The sequence below is a fragment of the Dermochelys coriacea genome, chromosome 8 (genome assembly GCF_009764565.3).
Source record: "Dermochelys coriacea isolate rDerCor1 chromosome 8, rDerCor1.pri.v4, whole genome shotgun sequence".
NCBI lineage: Eukaryota > Metazoa > Chordata > Testudines > Dermochelyidae > Dermochelys > Dermochelys coriacea.
In genome coordinates, this window is record NC_050075.1 from 29,845,539 (window position 1) to 29,865,575 (window position 20,037).

The 20,037-nt window shown below is 42.1% G+C and overlaps 1 protein-coding gene across 1 annotated transcript in view; it reads right to left on the minus strand.

The window, feature by feature from the left end:
• Nucleotides 1-1,479: 1,479 nt before the first annotated feature.
• Nucleotides 1,480-20,037, minus strand: part of SLIT3 (slit guidance ligand 3) — a 796,449-nt gene continuing 777,891 nt past the window's right edge. Inside the window, exons 33-36 of the mRNA XM_038413692.2 lie at nt 7,420-7,574; nt 5,932-6,217; nt 3,374-3,582; nt 1,480-1,775 (exon numbers count right to left, since the gene is read on the minus strand). Coding sequence (XP_038269620.1) covers nt 1,537-1,775; nt 3,374-3,582; nt 5,932-6,217; nt 7,420-7,574 — 889 coding nt within the window. The 3' untranslated portion in view covers nt 1,480-1,536. The remainder of the gene's footprint in view (nt 1,776-3,373; nt 3,583-5,931; nt 6,218-7,419; nt 7,575-20,037) is intronic.

Here is a 20,037-nt window from a genome sequence, read left to right on the forward strand (position 1 = left end):
CCATTGACCTGGAGCGGTGAACCGCGGCCAGTGGGAGCCGCGATCGGCGGAACCTGCGGATGCGGCAGATAAACAAACCGGTCCGGCGCGCCAGGGCTTTCCCTGAACAAGCAGCAGACCCTCTTTGAGAATGACTGATCTACACGGATCTCTGCTGCATATTCAGAATTCATTCTGCACACACGGCTCCTGTTAGTCAACGGGAGTCATGCGGGAGGAACAGAATATACAATAGTGCAGGTGAAAACGTTTTTAGCGTGGATTAGTCAATCTATATAGTGGAAAGCGAGAGAAAAACTATATGGAGATATCAAGAGTCTCCTTAAGAACAGATGAAATCTCTGTTAAGGTGGGATAGACAGCAGACCTATAGGAATTCCACATGTATATTGTGCAACTTACACTAATTTGAGAAGTAGCAGGTGGAGAAGCAGCATGTTGGCATGTACCATAGAGTGTGTATTAATAGGCAACTGTGGCAAGGAGTAAAAGTTTGGCTGAAATAAATGAAAGTGGGAATAAAGTACAATATATTAGCAAGGTAAATTCTGGTTCTTGGGATATTTTCCACTCTCTTTTAAAATGGATTTATACATGAACTTTGAAAGCTGCAGTGTCTAGGTTTGCCAAACTTCATTGTAGTGTATTCCCCACATTTCATATATAAAAAAGAACTCAAGGCTGAGAGCAGTGAGGCATAAACCTGGGAAATAATACAGGAAGGGTAAATTGAAGTAGTTAGTATGTTGCTTAATTGGAGCCACTTAGCACTTATTTTTGCCTTTTTGGACAAAAACTTCCCAAAATGTGTTTCCAACATTCTCTCCCGCACTTCCTTTTGGATAGAGTTGTCTGTGCTATAGAGATACCGTCGCTCAAGTATATACTGGGAAGACAGATAAAAATACAAAAATACAAAACAAAAATGCATTACACTATTATAATATTTGAGTAATGGAGTCGATGTCAGACCAATGCACTTTTTGGGGAACTGATTCAAGAGTATCAAGCTGAGCCACTGTACAGAAACCAAACACAAACTAGCATTGTTAGGCAAGGGTAAAAATTGAGAGGGAGACATTTTCAGGATGCACAGATAGAAGAGATGGCTGTCAGATGTGAGAATGTGCTTTCCTGTTGTACCCACCAGAACCTCGGAGAATATTTTTTTCAGTCTGTATCTATCGTTTTGTGGCAGGTCCTTGAAATATCTTCACATTTGGCCATCATGCATGCTTATAAACTTACCCCATTTCTCCTTTTGTTAGGCTATGATTTCTTTATTTTTTAAAAACATTTTTAATTTTTTTAACAACTGTTAAAAAAGTTTTATGGTAAAAATAACTCACTATATGATACATATACCCGAAATGGTGTGATACTTTATATAATAAAAGATGAAAATATTCACTTTCCATAATAAAAATAAGTTCTATTTTTTGTTTATTTTACAATATACTTAATATTCTTTTCTTCTTCTTCTTCACGCTGAAAGTAAATAGGTCCGATTAAAGTGGCAAGAGACTGGAGATTGCCTTATAAGCATTTTGAGCAGCCGCATTCCACATGCCTCTCCAGTTCTTCCATGAAGGAGGATCCATCCACACACTGAAAGATGTATTTCCGCCTTTTGCTCCGGAGGGGAACGCAACACTGCCCATTACTGCAACTGCCACGACATTCCATCTGGGGAACTTTGGAGGCAGTGACACACGAACTGTAGCCATGCTGCTTATGGATCACTTCTCGGACAATCTCCCCCTGGCAAAGATTCTCTGTTAAGACAACGGAGAGTGCAGAGATAGGTTTGTAGAAGATTATAATTTAGAGATGCTCCCTCATAAGGAACAGTATTATGAACATAGGAATTTGGAGATGTGTCCTAAAGGCATGGCTGTGCACAGCGGTTCACCAGAGACGCTCCCCAGTTTGTGTTATTAAAGTTTTATTCCTTTCTCATTCACTGGCTTGTTACTTAATGAACCCCAAGATCGTTAGAGAGAGGAAGGATGGGGAAGGTGATAATTATCTTGTAACCCCCTCCCCACCAAATAACCCTGTGCATGTACTGACATTTATTTTATTAAAGGCAAACAGTGCACTGGGTCTCCATTCTCCACTGCTTTGTACCAGGTGTAAAATGCTATCAGGACAGACTAGTACTCTCTTTGTGCAGGTGTGTATTTATACAAGGCAGTGTAGAATCAGGCCTGTTGCCTTCAACAGAACTGGAGATGCTTTAACAAACCATAGTTATTTAAGCTTCCAGCACCCTGTAAAGTATATATTATCCCCATATTAGATGGAAAAATATATTAATAGTAAGACCATTATTAGCCATGGGAATGGTTTAATGGAATGAGACTCACATTTGAAACACTTAAGCTCCCTAGAGCCACAGGTACAAATCTTGGTAAGGCTGCTCTGTCCTACATCCTTTCAGATGAGATATATGGAGTTCCATGCAGCTTACTCTGTGTAGGTCTTTAGAGGAGGCTCTCAAACCCAACATTCAGCCTACTCTGTATGAACTTTAATAATCTGGGGTTTGCCCAAGTATACTTGGCAATATTTCCGGTCCTAACCTATTGTGCAGTCACTGTGCAGCAGTCAGATTCATGGAATTGGCAAAGACTGTGATCCTTTCAGATGAAAGCTGCTACCTAAATAAAACATTATGGGCCAAACTGTTGCTTTTGCAGGGGAACAAAGGAAGGACTAGAAGACGGAGTTATAACTTTCTTAGTTTCTAATAGGCCATTTCATTTGGGGGCAAAATAGGTGTGGAACAGACAGGGGGCTTGGCCTCCCCAAAAGCCCAATAGGAGTATAGGAAAAGCTAAGAATTCTCCATGAGACTCCATTTCAAACCTGTACAGCTCAGGAGAGGGAAGGAATGAGGGCAACTCATATTAATCATCCTACACAGCATGGTTCCTAAAGGAGCAGTGCTTCCTGGGAATTCTGCCTTTGCCTTTCTGAACTTCCCCACCAGGGATGTGTTTCAGTGTTCTGGGGGGGAATTTTCATCCCTAATAATGCAGTGAGGACAATCCTTATAGTGTATGAAGGGAAAGATGCCACAGAAAAGCACCCACATCCCAAGCCTTCTCCACTCACACGTCCCACTCAGAAACCACAGAGCTACAAACCTCCAGGATTCAGGAGGAACAGAGCTATTACCATAGATCTACCTTTTCCATATGTTCAGACAGCTTCTGGCCAGCTCTTGTGTGGTTTCCCTCTCCTCCTCCCTCAACGGCTCTGAAGGGGCCATAGTCCCATTAATAAGAGTTAAATGGAGGAAGAGTGAAGACAAATGTGAATAGAAATGACAGCAAAGCAGCATCCCAGGCACTGTAGCCAGGCATACCTTTGTCGCAATGTTCTCCGCTATAGTTAGGGTCACATTCGCAGTATGGCTCCCCATGTTCTGAAATTTTACACTGCCCATGGTTGCATTTCATAATTCTGCAGGGGTTTGAGGAGTCATTCTTCCTGTCGCAGTATATGCCCATATAACCCTCTGAGCACTTACATGTGTAAGCAAAATTGACAGCTATGCATTTACCATGGAGACACCTGAGAAAGAAGAATAGTTTAGAGCTGGCTTATGCTTGTGGTGTTTTAATTAGGACAGGAAGAGACCTCAATTTTTCCAGGAATGTTTACTTTGGATGTGTTAGCTCTCATTCAATTTCTGGCCAATATTCTAAAGCAAAGAAGTTCAGTGCCAGGCATGCTGGCAGAAACTGCAAGTGAATATTGGATAATATTCACAGAAAGCATATTCTGAACTTAGTGATCATGAAATGTTCTCATGGGAAACCTGAGAAAAGGTTAGGCTCATTCAATCACGGATCAAACAATACAATTTATCCAAACAAAATAGCTCAGATTCAGAGTATCAATACTTGAAAGAAACTGCTTGTGAACAATCCACATGTCAAAGCGTACTTGGAAATATTATTCTACAGATTACCTCACATGATGAATAAATGCGAGGAAAATTATCTGTCTGTGGAATTTGTGGAAAAAAAGAAGCTAAATTACTCTGAAAAACTTGACTCAGTTCTAGGTTAATGGTTTCATGATTCAAGAGTCCTGCAGTGGGATTTGGTATTTCTGGAGAGGTGGTGCTTGATAAGGAAGTGCAATAGATCCCCCCATTCAGTGGGTAGATGAAGGCTCAAATTGTGGAAGCAGGAGATGAAAGGGGGCATCTTTATGTGGGGGGATGCCATCCAGCAGTACAAACATTTCATAGATACAAAGCTCTCACTTACATAAACTTTCCCGTTTGTTATTTTTACTCTTGGAATTTTAAATTATTTCCCATTTAAAAAATACGTTTATTTTAACCCTTGCAGGTTCATGTGCGTGCAAAATAGGCAAAAATAAAAAAACAAGAAATAATAAAAGCAACATGAGGTCAGAATACAGAAAAAATGATAATTAAGTGGAGTCACATTATTTAAAAGAAGGCATTTTCAACAACACTACATTAACTGCTGCTCCTCAATCAGTAATCCTTGTTACTCAGCCCCCCCCCCCAGTCTCCTCCTCAGTTTTGTATTATCACGTTTCCACTTAGATTGTACTCTCTTTAGTGTGGAGATCATGTCTCTGTCTGTATGGCACCTACCAGTCTTTTGGACACCCAGGGTGAAACAAGCCTTCACCATTTAAACAACTGCAAGTCCCTCTTTTTTTCCTTGCCCAGCCATCCTGGCTATTTGCTGATTTTGAAAACTCGGGACTGCTTGTGCATCCTCATTGGTGAAATACAATAATAAAAGGCTAGTTTAAATAAAAATCAAATCAATATTTCAGCATTGTTTAGGGTTAGGGTCATGTATCCAGATCTGTCTCTTATTTTACTCTACCTAGTTTTACTAAGGCTTACAACTTAAAGGGCTTCAATCCTGTGAGGTGCTAGGCATACTCAGATCGCCAGCATTCAGGGAGCTCAATACCTGCAGGATTGTGCCCAGAAGCTAGTTTAAAATGGTTGCTGTGCCAAGTAAAATTCCTGTTCACTGCAATCAGTCACACGGATAATTACAGATTGGGTCACTCTGTCTGTCAGAACCATGTGTTTGCAATACCCCTTTCCACAGATTCTCCAACAGCTTACCATGGGAGTAGCTTCTAATACAAAAGTATTTCCATCTGTTTGAGATAAGACACAGGGCTACATAGACCATTGGACTGTGCTGGTTTGTCTATTTGTGTTCCTGTCAGGAAATTAATGTATCTATCCAGTGCTCTGACATAAATGTGCACTTTGTTTCTTTGAATTATAAATACTTCACTCATAAGCCCGTGCCCTGAGACTATACACTGTTGCTGTTCCTCAGATGTTCTACTCCAAAGGGAACTCTTAAGGATAGCTGAGTTTTGAGGGATTTTGAACGAGTTTAAGTTGGAATACATAGTTCTAAGAACAACATTTATGGCCTTTGGAGATTTAGACTCTGAACATCACGTCCAGCACATGCTGTAATGGGCACTTTCTTTTGGATGTAGATGCATCAAAAAAATATGCACCATCCCCCTACAGAAAACTCATCCCTGGGTAATGATATTCAATCAGTGGATCAAATGCAATGTGTATGATTGATGTGGGGCTTATGTATGCAATGTGGGGCTGTGTATTTTGGCAGGCACACCCACTGCTGAAAATGTGGCTCTTAATATAAATGCCTCAACTTCCCCTGAACTGGAGAACAGATCTATGGCCTGCCAGCATTCTAAACAAGAAGTGGTTGATGTAAATTTTCAGAGGTGAAGAGGCCTCAGAACTCCTAATGGCTTCAGTGGGAATTGCGGGTATTCAGCACCTCTGAAAATGAAGCCTGGCTCTGCAAGATAAAAAGTTAAATGTCAGTTCATTGAAGAGAGCATTCCCATCAGCACCAATGACCTTACTTGTTACTAAGGCAGGGGTCTCCAATTTCCTGGTCACACAGTGGGCCTGTCCAGCCTGGGTGACACTCACAGATAACGCTGGTTTTCTCTATGGACCGGCAGATGCCATGCTTGCAGATGTTGCAGGATTTGCAGCCAGGAAGGACTCCTAATGACTGCTGGGGTAGATCCTTAAAGTCCTGGAGCTCGTTATTAATACGGACGTCATGGATACATCCATGAAAGCCGTTTGACATCCTATCTGTGCCTTGGCGCAATGAAGATAGCCCAGTAGATGTTGGGATCCCTTCAGATAAAACAAAATATAAAGATTATCTTGCATTCACAATAATACTGGAATAAATTATAATGGCTAGCACCTTCCCTTTGAGCATCCCAAAGCCCTTCATAAACACTAATCTAGACAGGCATAAAATAGCTATTCATATTGGACGGGACACTGTGATTAACACTTGGGACATTTAGTGAGTATAACTGGGCACATCCTTGGTTTTACATTGCACTTAAAACATGATCCTTATAGAGTCTTCATGGAAGTAACATCACATTAGTCCTTTGAATTTATAAAGCTTTCAGTCAAATGTTTATGCTTTCATTTATAAAAGGACAGATTTTGCAATATGTCTAGAGAGGAGCGATGTTTAGCAGAGCTATGTTAGGAAAACATTGAGCTTGCAAAAGGAAGTAGTCAGAAGCCAAGACTACTTTAATGCTCTCCCATTATATGCTTATGCATTACAAAAGTCTAATTACATGATCTTTTTATGCTTATTTCCATACTATTTATATTGGGTGGTTCAGGGGAGATGTTATCATAGGACATACTATTTATGTTGGGTGGTTCAGGGGAGATGTTCTCATAGCTCTGTTGCCAGATCATCTCTGCTGCATGAGGCTCTTTAATCTCTGACATTCTTAATATGAGCCAATTGTTAAGGTTCAGCTCTGGCCAAAACAAAATTATCCAGTTTTCAGATTTGTGAGGATAATAATTCAGCAGCCATGTAGAAAAGGGATTATTAAAAGGGATTATTCACAAAAGGCCTGATCCAGCACACAGTGAAGCCAAAGGGAATTTTTATCATCAGCTTCAATGGTTTTTGGATCAGGCCCAATGGCCCTTAGGGATCCATTATAAACCTGCAGCCATTTGTGCTTGGTTTTAATCTAGCTAATTTGGAAAAACCATGGCTAAAGAGGAGAATTTCCCTATCCAATCCAAGTTCTGCCATCCCTATCACTGCAGTATCTCCATGCATACCCTGCATGGCTTCACAGACTGTTGAATTAATGGGGCTACTAACATCTCGTCAGACCATAACACTGGAATATCTTATTTTTTAAATCTCTTATGTCTTTATTCCAGGCAAATCATTTTCATAGCAGTTACATGATCTGCTGGGAGATGCCAGCTGTATTATTAGCTGAGGAAACTTTTGGAAAATTGTCGAGGACTCAGCTATTCTTGTGAAGAGTGACTGAACATACCTCCAATGTAGAGCGGGGTGTTGATGCTGACTGTGGGCTGTTTCTGCAGTTTGCCAAGACTCTTGGGGGTTCCTTTATCCACAACCAAGTTCAGTGTTTGGTTCAGCATAACCAATTCCACACTGTGAAACTGCCCATCATTTATTGTTTCCACACTAAAGGAGAAAACAGAGAAGGAAGAGAATCAGAAGGAGCTTAGCTGTGACTTTCTTGCTTCTGTTATAGGCAATCACCCACTTCTATCCTTGGAAAGAAAATGGCATACCGTTGACTGCTTTGTGATCAGTTGTCTTTTTTATAATAAGCACTTTGCTAAGGGTAAAGAACTTAAAAGGTGCAACTTCAGACCTGTGTCAACTCTCATGTAATCAATACATAAACAGATTCAACTCTTAGGATGCTTGTTAGTTATTGGGGAGGTTGGGAAGATTAGAAACAATTTGTGGGGTCGGGAATAATCAATTAACATGACACGAAAATGAACTCCATATTTGTTGTTCTACACCTACAGATATTTTTATATGTGAATAGAGTTTCAAATAAGTTAGGCACACAATCTCTCCAATAATTGCACATGCTAAATGTCAGTTTGAATCACTTGTACAACACACAAAATTATCTGTTCTTCACATGCAGTCAGAGCAATTACACAGAAATTAGGAGCACAATTGTGCACCTAAGCTTTTCTGAACTCTAGCCCACTCGATACATTGGAATAAATTTAATCTTTCGAGCAACTTAAACTCTCAGCCCTGTAAATTGCACACTGCAGTGCCATGAAACAATATGGAAATTTCATTCTACTCCAAAGTGCAGAGAAAAGAGAGGGAGGTAGGAGAGGGATGCAATGGATACACTAGGGATTAACTGCTCTTTGACAAATGAGTGGGTTTTTCAAAGTGCACTCATAGTGATGGAAGTGAACAGATTTTTCCACTGATGCAAATTTAACGAAACATCATAGTCTCTCTTCATTGTACACATGTGAACTTTAATACATAATGAGATACTAATAGCAATGGCTACAGCAGGAGTTAAATAATGTGCTACATAAGCTACCCATGCACTCATCTTTGCCAATGAATATCATTCTTGACCTGCTGCAAGCCTTGTCCAGTGCCAGGCCTCTCCTGAATAGACTCCCCAGTTGTGTGGTGATTCTGCCAGGAAAGAATGGGGGCAAAAAGATGTTGTGTGGGAGCGAAGAATTCCAAGATTTGGAGTTGCTGGACAAAACATGGTGACAGATGAATAGAAGTGCATCAACTCATTTATTCTCAGTCAACTGGAACATATGCCCAGCTTCACGTAGCTGATTAAGTTAAAAGTTTCTAGGGGCCAGCCCTGAGTCACTGATGTCTATGGAAATTTTGGCCTTTAAGACAAGACATTTAGAAACAAGATACCCAAAGGCAGGGGTGAAAGTAAGTTGAGTGACTTACCGGAACACTGGTGCCAGCTCTGGCCCCTGGAACGGGCAGGGCCTAGGGCAGAAGGGGCGGGGCTGATGGGGTCAGAGCCAGCCCCAGCCCATCCTGTAAGGTAAGTGCCCCCCATCTTTCTCCTCCTCCCCCACCCCCACCGGGATAGGAGCAGCAGACCAGGGCTCCTGGGGCTATTTAAAGGGCCCGGGGCTCCCCTGCTTCTACTACCTCAGTCCTTTAATTAGCCACCGGCGCCCTGGGGAAGCAACGGGGCTCCAACGGCTATTTAAAGGATCGGGGCGGCAGAGGCAGCTGGAGCCCCGGCCCTTTAAATAGCCCCATGGAGGTCCCCGCTACCCCAGGGCTCTAGGGGCTATTTAAAGGGCCTGCAGCTCCCCTGCTTCTACCACCCTGGTCCTTTAAATAGCCCCAGAGCCCTGGAGTAGTGGTAGCGGGGCTCCAGAGGCTATTTAAAGGGCCGGGGCAGTAGAAGCAGGGGAGCCCCGGGCCCTTTAAATAGCCGCCGGAGCCCCGCAGCCCCTACCCCAGGGCTCCAGCAGTGGGGCTCTGGAGGCAATTTAAAGGGCCTGGGGCTCCAGTCACTGCTGGGAGCCCCAAGCCCTTTAAATTGACCCCTGGGGAAGCCGGGCTGCCCCAGTATGGTGCACCGGCTCTTGCCGGTACGCCGTACCAGGGCATACCGGCTTACTTTCACCTCTGCCCAAAGGAGGAAATGACCAAAATTGACTTGTTCATGGAATAGTTACAATTCTACAACAGCTACAATAGACCTGGTACAACTGATCATATGCAAGCAGGATTAGGCAGAAACCACCAATATGGAGACTACTGAAGAACACCAAGGTGCACAGAGAAGTGGTATTGCTGACTCAGTAGGTAACACTCTGAGAAAGGACTGAACCAATGCCCCAACACAGTGTTGGAGGTCTTGTGCTGGGAAGGCCTTCCAGATGAAAGAGGACATGAGCACTTTTGGTTTTTAAAGGTCATGTGAAATTTTATGGAAGTATGAGGTGCTTAGGTACTATGGCACCATATAAGAAACCAGATAGACATATAGTGGATTCACGTTAAAATGTTGTAAAAGTACTTCTTCTGCAGAACAGTTCCCACAGAAATGATGCCTTATGGAACTTTGTGAACTTGCATTTCCAGTGAGTCCTTGCTGTACATTCTTAGGATGGAGAGAGGACTCTGGGGAGGCAGGTATTGGTAGTTTGCACTTGGTGCTGCTGTAGTTCTCCCTGAGACCTAGAAGTGTTCCTTAGGGAAAAGAGAGCTCACACCACACAGAGGACTAAAACTTATTTAGCTGCATTCCTGAAAGAGTTGATAGAACAGATTAAACCAGTTTCCTGGACAAATTCCATTTGGTCATATTTTACCAATTGAAATTCCCTCTGCAGTGTCAGTTGGACAGAGTGGCGTTGACATATTGCTATAAACTGCTGCTTAGATGTTCTTGTGTGCTATCTAATATCTGCCAAATTCCACCGAGGAGATGGCTGTGTTTCAGTGGTGGATTAAATGACCCCTATATATCCCATAACAACCTCACAGGAGTATTCTGAGGCTTAATTCATATTTATAAGCATTTTGAGATTCTCAGAGCAAAGATGTTATGCAAATGCAAAGGCATATTTTTAATTGTTAAGCTCTGTAGATAAGTCAATGAGAAAGGAAGAAGTATAGGCAAAAATATTTGCTCTGAAGCATGTGTGTTGAGGAGCAAGGATGAATAGCTGTTTAACAAGCAACCCCTGTCCTAGTAGGATTGATCTCTGAAGATGAAACAAGGCCACATTCTTATCTGAAGAAGCCCAAGCTGCGACTATGTGGCAGAGGACAACATTATCACATTTGGCAGTGCTAGTTCTTATTTGGGCCAGGACTTCACAGACATTAATCATTAACTCCTCCACAGCATATGGTTTTCCAGATTAGGTCTTAAGTGCTTTGATTAACAGGCAAATGGAGGCCCATGTGTCCCATTGATGGCGTCTAAGCTTCAACCCCTAATTCTTCACTATTTTTAGTGTACTCAGAGCTAACATTTTAACTCCAGTGGGGAACTAGAGGTAGGGAGGGCTTCTCTGGTGCCATTCTGAAGCTGTAAGTGGTTGTTGTCAAATTCTAACCTTTCTCCTTTAACCCATGAAAGAAAAATATTTCACTCCCAAACTTTGCGAAACAGAAAATCATTTGTTGCCCTAGCCAACCATTTCAGTTTTATGAAGCTGAAAAAGTCAAAACAGCCTGAGCACACATTTTCTTTTAAAATAAATGCTCATACTCAAGCAAGGGGCCAAATATTAACACCCGAAGGAAAAGGGGCTCTGAGAAAACTGAGATAGTGGATTAATCAAAGCATTTGTTGTTGTTGCTGTTGACAGAAGAGACTTTTAAAAAGCTTTAGATTCCGAGAGAAAGACACACAGAGTAAGGGTGAGGGGGAAGTGCTACGTGAATTCTTTTTTACAGCTTAGCGTGCCATTCGGCCTCTATGAGACTCAGCAATCGTCTGAGACAGTTGGAGACAGTGGCTTGGCGAGAGATAAAGGGAAGAAAGCCACAGATGCTGAACAGTGCATTGTAACTGGGCTCAGCACAAACTTGCTGTGCTCTACTTTTTTCAAGGGGCTTCTTCCCGACCCGGCTCTCTGTGAGGTTTTTATTAAAATGCTAATTGAATTCTTATTGGTGATCAGGTGGTTTTATAGCTTATCCACCTGAAACAGCCCTCAGTATATAACTACCTATCTGAGTCAGGGATTTGTTGCCTTTTATTTGTATTTTCATTCCACAAAGCTACAGTGCCAGAGGCGCTGCCATGTTGACACTGCCATGTTGACACTGGTAATGATGCGACAAACAGGAGTGGTAGTGTTAAGATAGAAACAGTAAGGTGTAACCATTTTATGTATCTGCAATGCCCAGAGGCAAGAACTCAGAAAAGGCAGCTATGTTCACTGTGACAGGTTTCAGAGTGGTAGCCGTGTTAGTCTGTATCAGCAAAAACAACGAGAAGTCCTTGTGGCACCTTAGAGACTAATGAATTTATTTGGGCATAAGCTTCCATGGGCTAGAACCCACTTCATCAGATATACATCTGATGAAGTGGGTTCTAGCCCATGGAAGCTTATGCCCAAATAAATTTGTTAGTCTCTAAGGTGCCACAAGGACTCCTCGTTGTTTATGTTCACTGTGATACACAATTTACTCTAAAAGTCTAACACTAGATGGAGATGCAGCATCACAGAAAGGATTGTCAAGTTTGAGAAACCATCCATCGATATTATTCTTCCAAATCCTCCCTCCACACCAGAATGTTAACAGCTTGATACACAAATGAATATTGCCTTAGGTTATAAAGTCAGGATACACAGCTACAAAATTAAAACAGAGGATGGAGCTGAGGGTTTGTTTTGGCTTGTTAGAATTTATTGACTAAAAATAAGCTTTTGTAAAGTTACACACCTGCTGGCTGAAATTACACAGTTTGTCCCTTTTTTGCAAATGCTTTTGTGTTAGCTGATTAAACCATAATCACTTATCTGAACAAATGTGGAGGGAGTTGAGTCAGGGTAAAACACGAGCTGGATCAGAACCAACTCTGGTTTTGGAGTAAAAAACCAAGTGCTAGCTCTTGTGATTTTCCAGCCGATTAAAAACCAGTCCTGAACTTTTCATCTTGGGCAGCTTCCAATGGAACAATTACAGTACTGTGGGCCTTTACGATAGAATAGCCTAAGTTTATAATAGATACTTATTAAATAAAGGAAGGAAATATTTTAAATGTAAACATCTGAAGGATGAGCAAGGGTTGCCATGAATTTGATTTAACAGAACAACTTGCCCAAAAGTAAACAGTAGAAAGAGCCTACACACCAGTTTTATATCCAAAATGTGGGAATTGCTTCATCAACTGTCACAAACAGTCTGTAAAGGACCTCATGTTGGTCACTGACAATTCACTGATTTTTACTACAGTAATTAAGATTTATACAATACCTTCACCCTGAAGCATTTTACAAACATTACATGGAGGAACCATTTCACTTAACATCTAAATGCAGCCATTTCCAGCTCTTTGCCCATAGGCATATCAAGCAACAGAGTAGAACAGAAAGTGAGAAATTATCCCATTGAAACTGCAGGGGAGAATTCATTAGGCAAAGTCTTTAAATCATGTTTTGAGGACATCACTAAGTCAGCCAGAGGTTATGGGTCTATTACAGCAGTGGATGGTCTAGATGATCATGATGGTCCCTTCTGGCTTTAAAGTCTATGAGACAGTAATGACCTAGATGCAACCTTACTCTTGCCAAAAGCACCATGGGAGCACTAACAGTCCAAGAGCTGTGGTTCTTGGTTTTACTAGTTTTCTTCCAACAGTGCAGTGCCCTTGCACACCATGCAGAGGTGAGCTGTAGCTCACGAAAGCTTATGCTCTAATAAATTTGTTAATCTCTAAGGTGCCACAAGTACTGCTTTTCTTTTTGCGAATACAGACTAACACGGCTGCTACTCTGAAAGAAAAGAGTGGCATCTACAGAATCACCAACTCCACTTCACCCTGCATCTAGATATTAGTGGGAGGTCTCCTCTCCAGTTACTTATTGGTCCTGGCTCTGTTTAGCTTATAAGATCTGACAAATCACAACTTCAAGTTTTATAGCTATGGGCTGTGATGTTCCTTCAGACCTGCTAACTCTCCCATTTTCCTTGGAAGATTCCTGCTTTCAGGTATCCTGTCCTGGGTGCTTATTTGGGTGCTTGAATTTTGTGGGAAACCTACTCCCACATACTCCTAGTCTCTATGGTCTCAGCAAGGCTGAACCTATGGCTGAATCAACCTACCTGAGACCATACAGACTAGTAGAGAACCTCACCACCATTTTCCGACCTCAGAGCTATGACAATTTACTCCAGCCAAGGATCTGCCCTACAGATATGAGCAAAGCTAGGTCCAACACCAATTGCTGCATTACCTTTTGATGCCTCCCCCAAGTGAATATTTTGTCCTGGATGGAAAACTGGTTGAAACATCAGGAGTAATAGCAGTGTTCATATACATGTCTGGGTATAGCACCTTTGACTCCCTCTGTATATGAGGCTGGTGGTTTTCAGAGTGTGAGTTGTGCTGATGGCAGCGATAGCATAGCAGGGCCTGGAGGTGGCCTTTACAATCTTAGCTTGCCAGAAGTTGGTCTTGTCTGTCTGATACAGAAACCCCAGAGACAGACAGACAAAAGTGACTCCCCTTAAAAGGCCCAGGAGCCTGACTGAGGCTCTGTGGGACATCGCTAGAAGTAATCACTTATATGACGATGGTGCCCAAAGCCAGGGCCCTATTGTGCTGGACACTTTACAAACAAAAGACAGCCCTGAAGAATGTACGCTCAAAACCAGAAACAGATGAAGGGGATGGGATACAACATACAAGCCAAGGGAGTATGGTGAAGAATTTTGTTAGTTAAATGATAACAGGAAAATGCAATGAAATAAAAGCCATGTAAAAAGAATTTCCTCCCTTCTATATTTCCTCTCTCCCCCACACTCTGCTGTCTGAGCCCCTCATGCCCCACTCCTCAGTGACTGTCAGAGATTGAGAGAGGAACCCCTCAATTTTGTCAGCAAATAAAAATACTTTTTCAACCACACCTCAGCATTTAAGTTAATTTTGTAACAGGATTATTTAAGTGCCTTTGGCTGTAGCAGAGCAACTGATACTGTGCAGGAGATGGACTAGAGGTAAGAAATAAAAACAGCTTTTACTAAAAATATAAAACACGTAAATGAGATAATACCACCAACGATGCAAAGTAGAGTATGTATTCATTAGCAGAAGTCACCACATTTCCAGATCATTTGGAGTCTGCAATGGAGGTATGGTGGGGTAGGAACAGGGAGCTCCATCTCTGACAGCTTTGTACCTCTGCTGAGTTTTACTTGCAGTTCTCGCCCATTCTTAATTCCAATTATAATTTAAATTAGCCCCTGAGCTAAAATAAACTTTAAAGTTCCTCATGGTAATAAAAGCAAAATGAATGAATTACAGTAGCATTTGTAGTTCTGACACTTGTAGTACTAACATCATCTGAAGCCAAATTAAAATTTATATTATACATGAAAATTTATGTGAATGAAACTCAGGATCAGAGAAATATAAGTAAAAAAGACCTATCAAATTACTTATAGCCAGCCCCTCGGCCAGTGCAGGATTATTCCCCACAGCATATTTTGTGTTGTTGTGTTCACTCCAGTTTGAAATGACTCTAGTGTCAAGGCTTTGAGTCAGTTCCACAGCCGATCAGATCTCATCACTGGTGTCTCAGTTTCCCTTTGCTTTTTTTATCCCATTTTGCCCAGTTACAGCTCCTTGGACCACCCTAAACCATTCCCCTCTCTCCTTGGTGTTTATAACCTTCAAATGCTTATAGCTGATTATGGTATGTATCTCCTTAATGATCATTTGGCCAAGCTGTGCGTATCCAGTCTCCACTCATAATTCGATCCCGGCAGCACACCTGCCAACAATGAAAGCTATAATGCTACAAACATTTGGAGAGAAAAAACAGACTTTTTATGCCATTGCAAAATGTAATTAACATGCTCTTGACCCCCCCTCCCAGATTATTAATACAGGAAAGATCCTCATCTGGTGTAAATTGTCCCTGCTTTCACGTCAATGGAGCTATGACATTTTACTCCAGCCAAGGATATGCCCCACAGATGTTACCAAGACTAGACCCAACATCAATCTCTGCATCACCCCTCAGATGCCTCCCCCAAGTGGATATTTATGTCCTGGATGGAAAACTGGTTGAAACATCAGGAGTAATGGCAGTGTTCAGATCCAAGTCAATCTGAATTTATTTTTCAAGTCAGAGATTGATCCTGGATATTATGGCTGTCAATTAATCACAGTTAACTCACATGATTAACTCAAAAATTAATTGTGATTAAAATAATAATCATGATAAACAATAGAATACCAATTAAAATGTATTAAATCGTTTTGGACGTTTTTCTACATTTTCAAATATATTTATTTCTATTACAACACATAATACAAAGTGTAGAATACTCACTTTATATTATTATTTTTATTACAAATATTTGCACTGTAAAAATGATAAACAAAAGAAATAGTATTTTTCAATTCACCTCATACAAGTACTGTAGTGCAATCTCTTTATTGTGAAAGTGCAACATACAAATGTAGATTTTTTTGCACTCAAAAACAAAACAATGGAAAACTTTAGAGCCTACAAATCCACACAATCCTTCTTCTTGTTCAGCCAATTGCTAAGACAAACAAGTTTGTTTACATTTACAGGAGATGCTGCTGCCTGCTTCTTATTTACAATGTCACCTGAAAGTGAGAACAGGCATTCGCATGGCATTTTTGTAGCTGGCGTTGCAAGGTATTTATGTGTCAGATATGCTAAACATTTGTGTGCCCCTTCATGCTTCGGCCACCATTTCAGAGGATATGCTTCCATGCTGATGATGCTCGTTAAAAAATAACGCATTAATTAAATTTGTGACTGAACTCCTTGAGGGAGAACTGTATGTCTTCAGCTCTGTTTTACCCACATTCTGCCATATATTTCATGTTATAGCAGTCTCAGATGATGACCCAGCACATGTTTGTTTTAAGAACACTTTCACAGCAGATTTGACAAAACGCAAAGAAGATACCAATGTGAGATTTCTAAAAATAGCTACAGCACTCGACCCAAGGTTTAAGAATCAGAAGTACCTTCCAAAATCTGAGAGGCAAGAGGTGTGGAGCATGCTTTCAGAAGTCTTAAAAGAGCAACACTCAGATGTGGAAACTACAGAACCCGAACCACCAAAAAAGAAAAATCAACCTTCTGCTGATGGCATCTGACTCATATGATGAAAATGAACATGCATTGGTCCACTCTGCTTTGGATTGTTATCGAGCAGAGCCCATCATCAGCATGGACACATGTTCTCTGTAATGGTGGTTGAAGTTGAAGGGACATATGAATCTTTAGCATATCTGGCACATAAATATCTTGTGACGCCAGCTACAACTGTGCCACGTGAATGTCTGTTCTCACTTTCAGGCGACATTGTAAACAAGAAGCAGGCAGAATTATCTCCTGCAAATTGTAACCAAGTTTGTTTGTCTGAGCGATTGGCTGAACAAGAAGTAGGACTGAGTGGACTTATCGGCTCTAAAGTTTTACATTATTTTATTTTTCAGTGCAGTTATTTTTTGTACATAATTCTACATTTGTAAGTTCAACTTTCATGATAAAGAGATTGCACTACAGTACTTGTATGAGGTGAATTGAAAAATGCTATTTATTTTGTTTTTACAGTGCAAATACTTGTAATCAAAAATAAATATGAAGTGAGTACTATGCACTTTGTATTCTGTGTTGTAATTGAAATCAATATAATTTTAAAATGTAGAAAACATTCAAAAATATTTAAATAAATGGCATTCCATTATTGTTTAACAATGCGATTAATCAAGCGATTAATTGCATTTTTAAAAATCATGCGATTAATCACAATTTATTTTTTAATCGCTTGACAGCCCTATTGGATATCAGATCATGGGACTGTTGCTTTTCCAAGTTAATCCCATAGCATAGAACAAATGTGTGTCAAAGTTCGGACGAATGTGTCATGATGTTGCTGTCAGCACATTGCAATGAAGTGGTTCTTTGCCTGGCAACATCATGATATCATGCCTTGGATAAAAACAGTTTCATGACATAGACTTCTATCAATCCAGAAATGATGTCAGGATTCATGAGAATCCCATATATTACCCCGAGAAAATATGGATGACTGCAGACATCAGAGAAGGACTGGCAAAGTCTGAGGGCATGTCTACACTACCCAGTAGATCGACACTGCTGCAATCAATGCAGCGAGTGTCAATTTAGCGGGTCTGGTGAAGACATGCTAAATCGATGGGACTCTCCCATCAATTTGGGTACTCCACCTCCCCGAGAGGTGTAAGGAAGTCAACGGGAGACTTCATGCTTCATGCTAAATCGATGGGAGAGCACTATCCCATCAACACAGCATAGTGTAGCCACTGCAGTAAGTGGATCTAACTATTCACATAACAGAAGTTGCGTAAGTTAGCTCGATTTACTGCGGTACTGAAGACCAGCCCTGAACGACTTGTAGCTCTAAGACAAATGACTTGTAGAAGACAAGTACTGAATGCAAGGATCCTAACTGGTCAGGGAATAGAATTATTTTACATTGAGGTACCTGTATCACTCGCAAGAATGAAGCCACCAAGCAGAGGGAAAGCTTGACCTGCACGTTCATGCCTCACAACAAAACATGGCTACTGGGTTTAATTTTTAGACCAAGTGTCAAATCACCACTGAAAGCAATGTTGGCTTCAGAATTCAGTATGACATAAATTCTTTGCCTCTTCTGACAAGAAAATGTAGCAGGTATCTTCAAGGGTCCATTCTAGAATAAGGAGTGCTTAAACCCCCACCCCCCCACAACAAAGGTCCTTCTTTTATGCTTTTGAAAATGTGTTGGTACACACCATTCACTAGCAGTTGCTGGTGACAGTGACCATTGCTGCTGCTGAAGGTAATTAAAAATGCTTCCAGCTTGAATGACTGGGAGCGGATGAAATTGTTCAGATGAAATTGGAAGCTAGGCACTAAGAAAGAGAACTAGTGTCTAGTTAGAAACCTGATATATGTAGACAGGAAATGAAATACTTTCCACTTTATTTTCTGGTGGCAGTGTATTCATAAGTATGTACTTCCCCTGCCCTGAAAATAAACAAACTCCACTCCTGTTTGGAGACCTGGAGAGTAGCAAATGTCTTACCTACCTGCTAAAAAGGCAGTAGGGTAACCCTGGGAGTTATAAAGGAGCAAGCCTAACTTCTGCAGCTGGTACATTTATTGAAATAACTCAACAAAGAATTCTAGAACACTCTTATGCTTTGGGCACTTTACATCCATAGCTTGTTTGGGTGTAAACCATCTACTAGTGCAGGGGTGGGCAAACTTTTTGGCCTGAGGACCACATTGGGGTTGTGAAACAGTATGGAGGGCTGGGTAGGGAAGGCTGTGCCTCCCCAAATAGCCTGGCCCCCGCCCCATCCGCCCCCTGACTGCCCCCCTCAGAACTCCTGACCCATCCAATCCCCCCGCTCCTTGTCCCCCGACCGCCCCCTCCCGGGATCCCCCACCCTAATGTCCCCCTGGGACCCCACACCCTATCCAACCCCCCCTGCTCCCTGTTCCCTGACTGCCCCGACCCCTATTCACATCCCTTCCCCCTGACAGGCCCCCTGGGACTCCCAACCCATTCATCCCTCCCCCATTCCTTGTCCCCTGCCCCCCTGTTCCAGGACCCCTGTCCCTAACTGCCCGCCCAGGACCCCACCCCCTATCCAACCCCCCTGCTCCCTGTCCCACCCAAACCCTGGAACCCCACCCCCTATCCAACCCCCCCTGTTCCCTGTCTCCTGTCCCCCCCCCCGTACCTCCACCCCATCCAACTGCCCTCTGTCCCCTGACTGCCCCCTGGGACCTTCTGCCCGCCCCCTGTCCCCTTACCAGGCCGCTCAGAGCAGCAGGACAGACTTATTTGAAAGCCTGGGAGGTGGGCAGTGCAAGCTGCACTGCACATGTGGCACACTAAGGCTGTGGGGGAGGGCAGATGGTGGGGAAGGGGTCGGGGACTAGCCTCCCCAGCCGGGACCTCAGAGGCCGGTCAGGACGGTCCTGCGGGCCGGATGTGGCCCGTGGGCCATAGTTTGCCCACCCCTGTACTAGTGGGTGGAGAGCTTAGAAAGTTATTTTCCTGATAAGCAGTTTTATTCCATAATATTGCATTATGGGGGTCCTTGCACCTTCCTCTGAAGTATCTAGCATTGGCCATTGTTGACAACAGAACATTTTATTGTGGACCAATGATCTTTTAGGATATTTAGAAAACAACTGGCTTGGGTCTGCTTACCTCTCTCACATATTCACTGGAAGTGGACTTCAGCATGAAACCATGGTTCCAACATGCAGAAACAGAACTATCCCTGTGAAAGCTGGTCTAGTATCAATTTGCTTTTACTTGTGCTCACTGGGTGTCAGAAAACTTTGTTCTGCTCAGTCATATTTTAAATGTCAACTTCTCATAA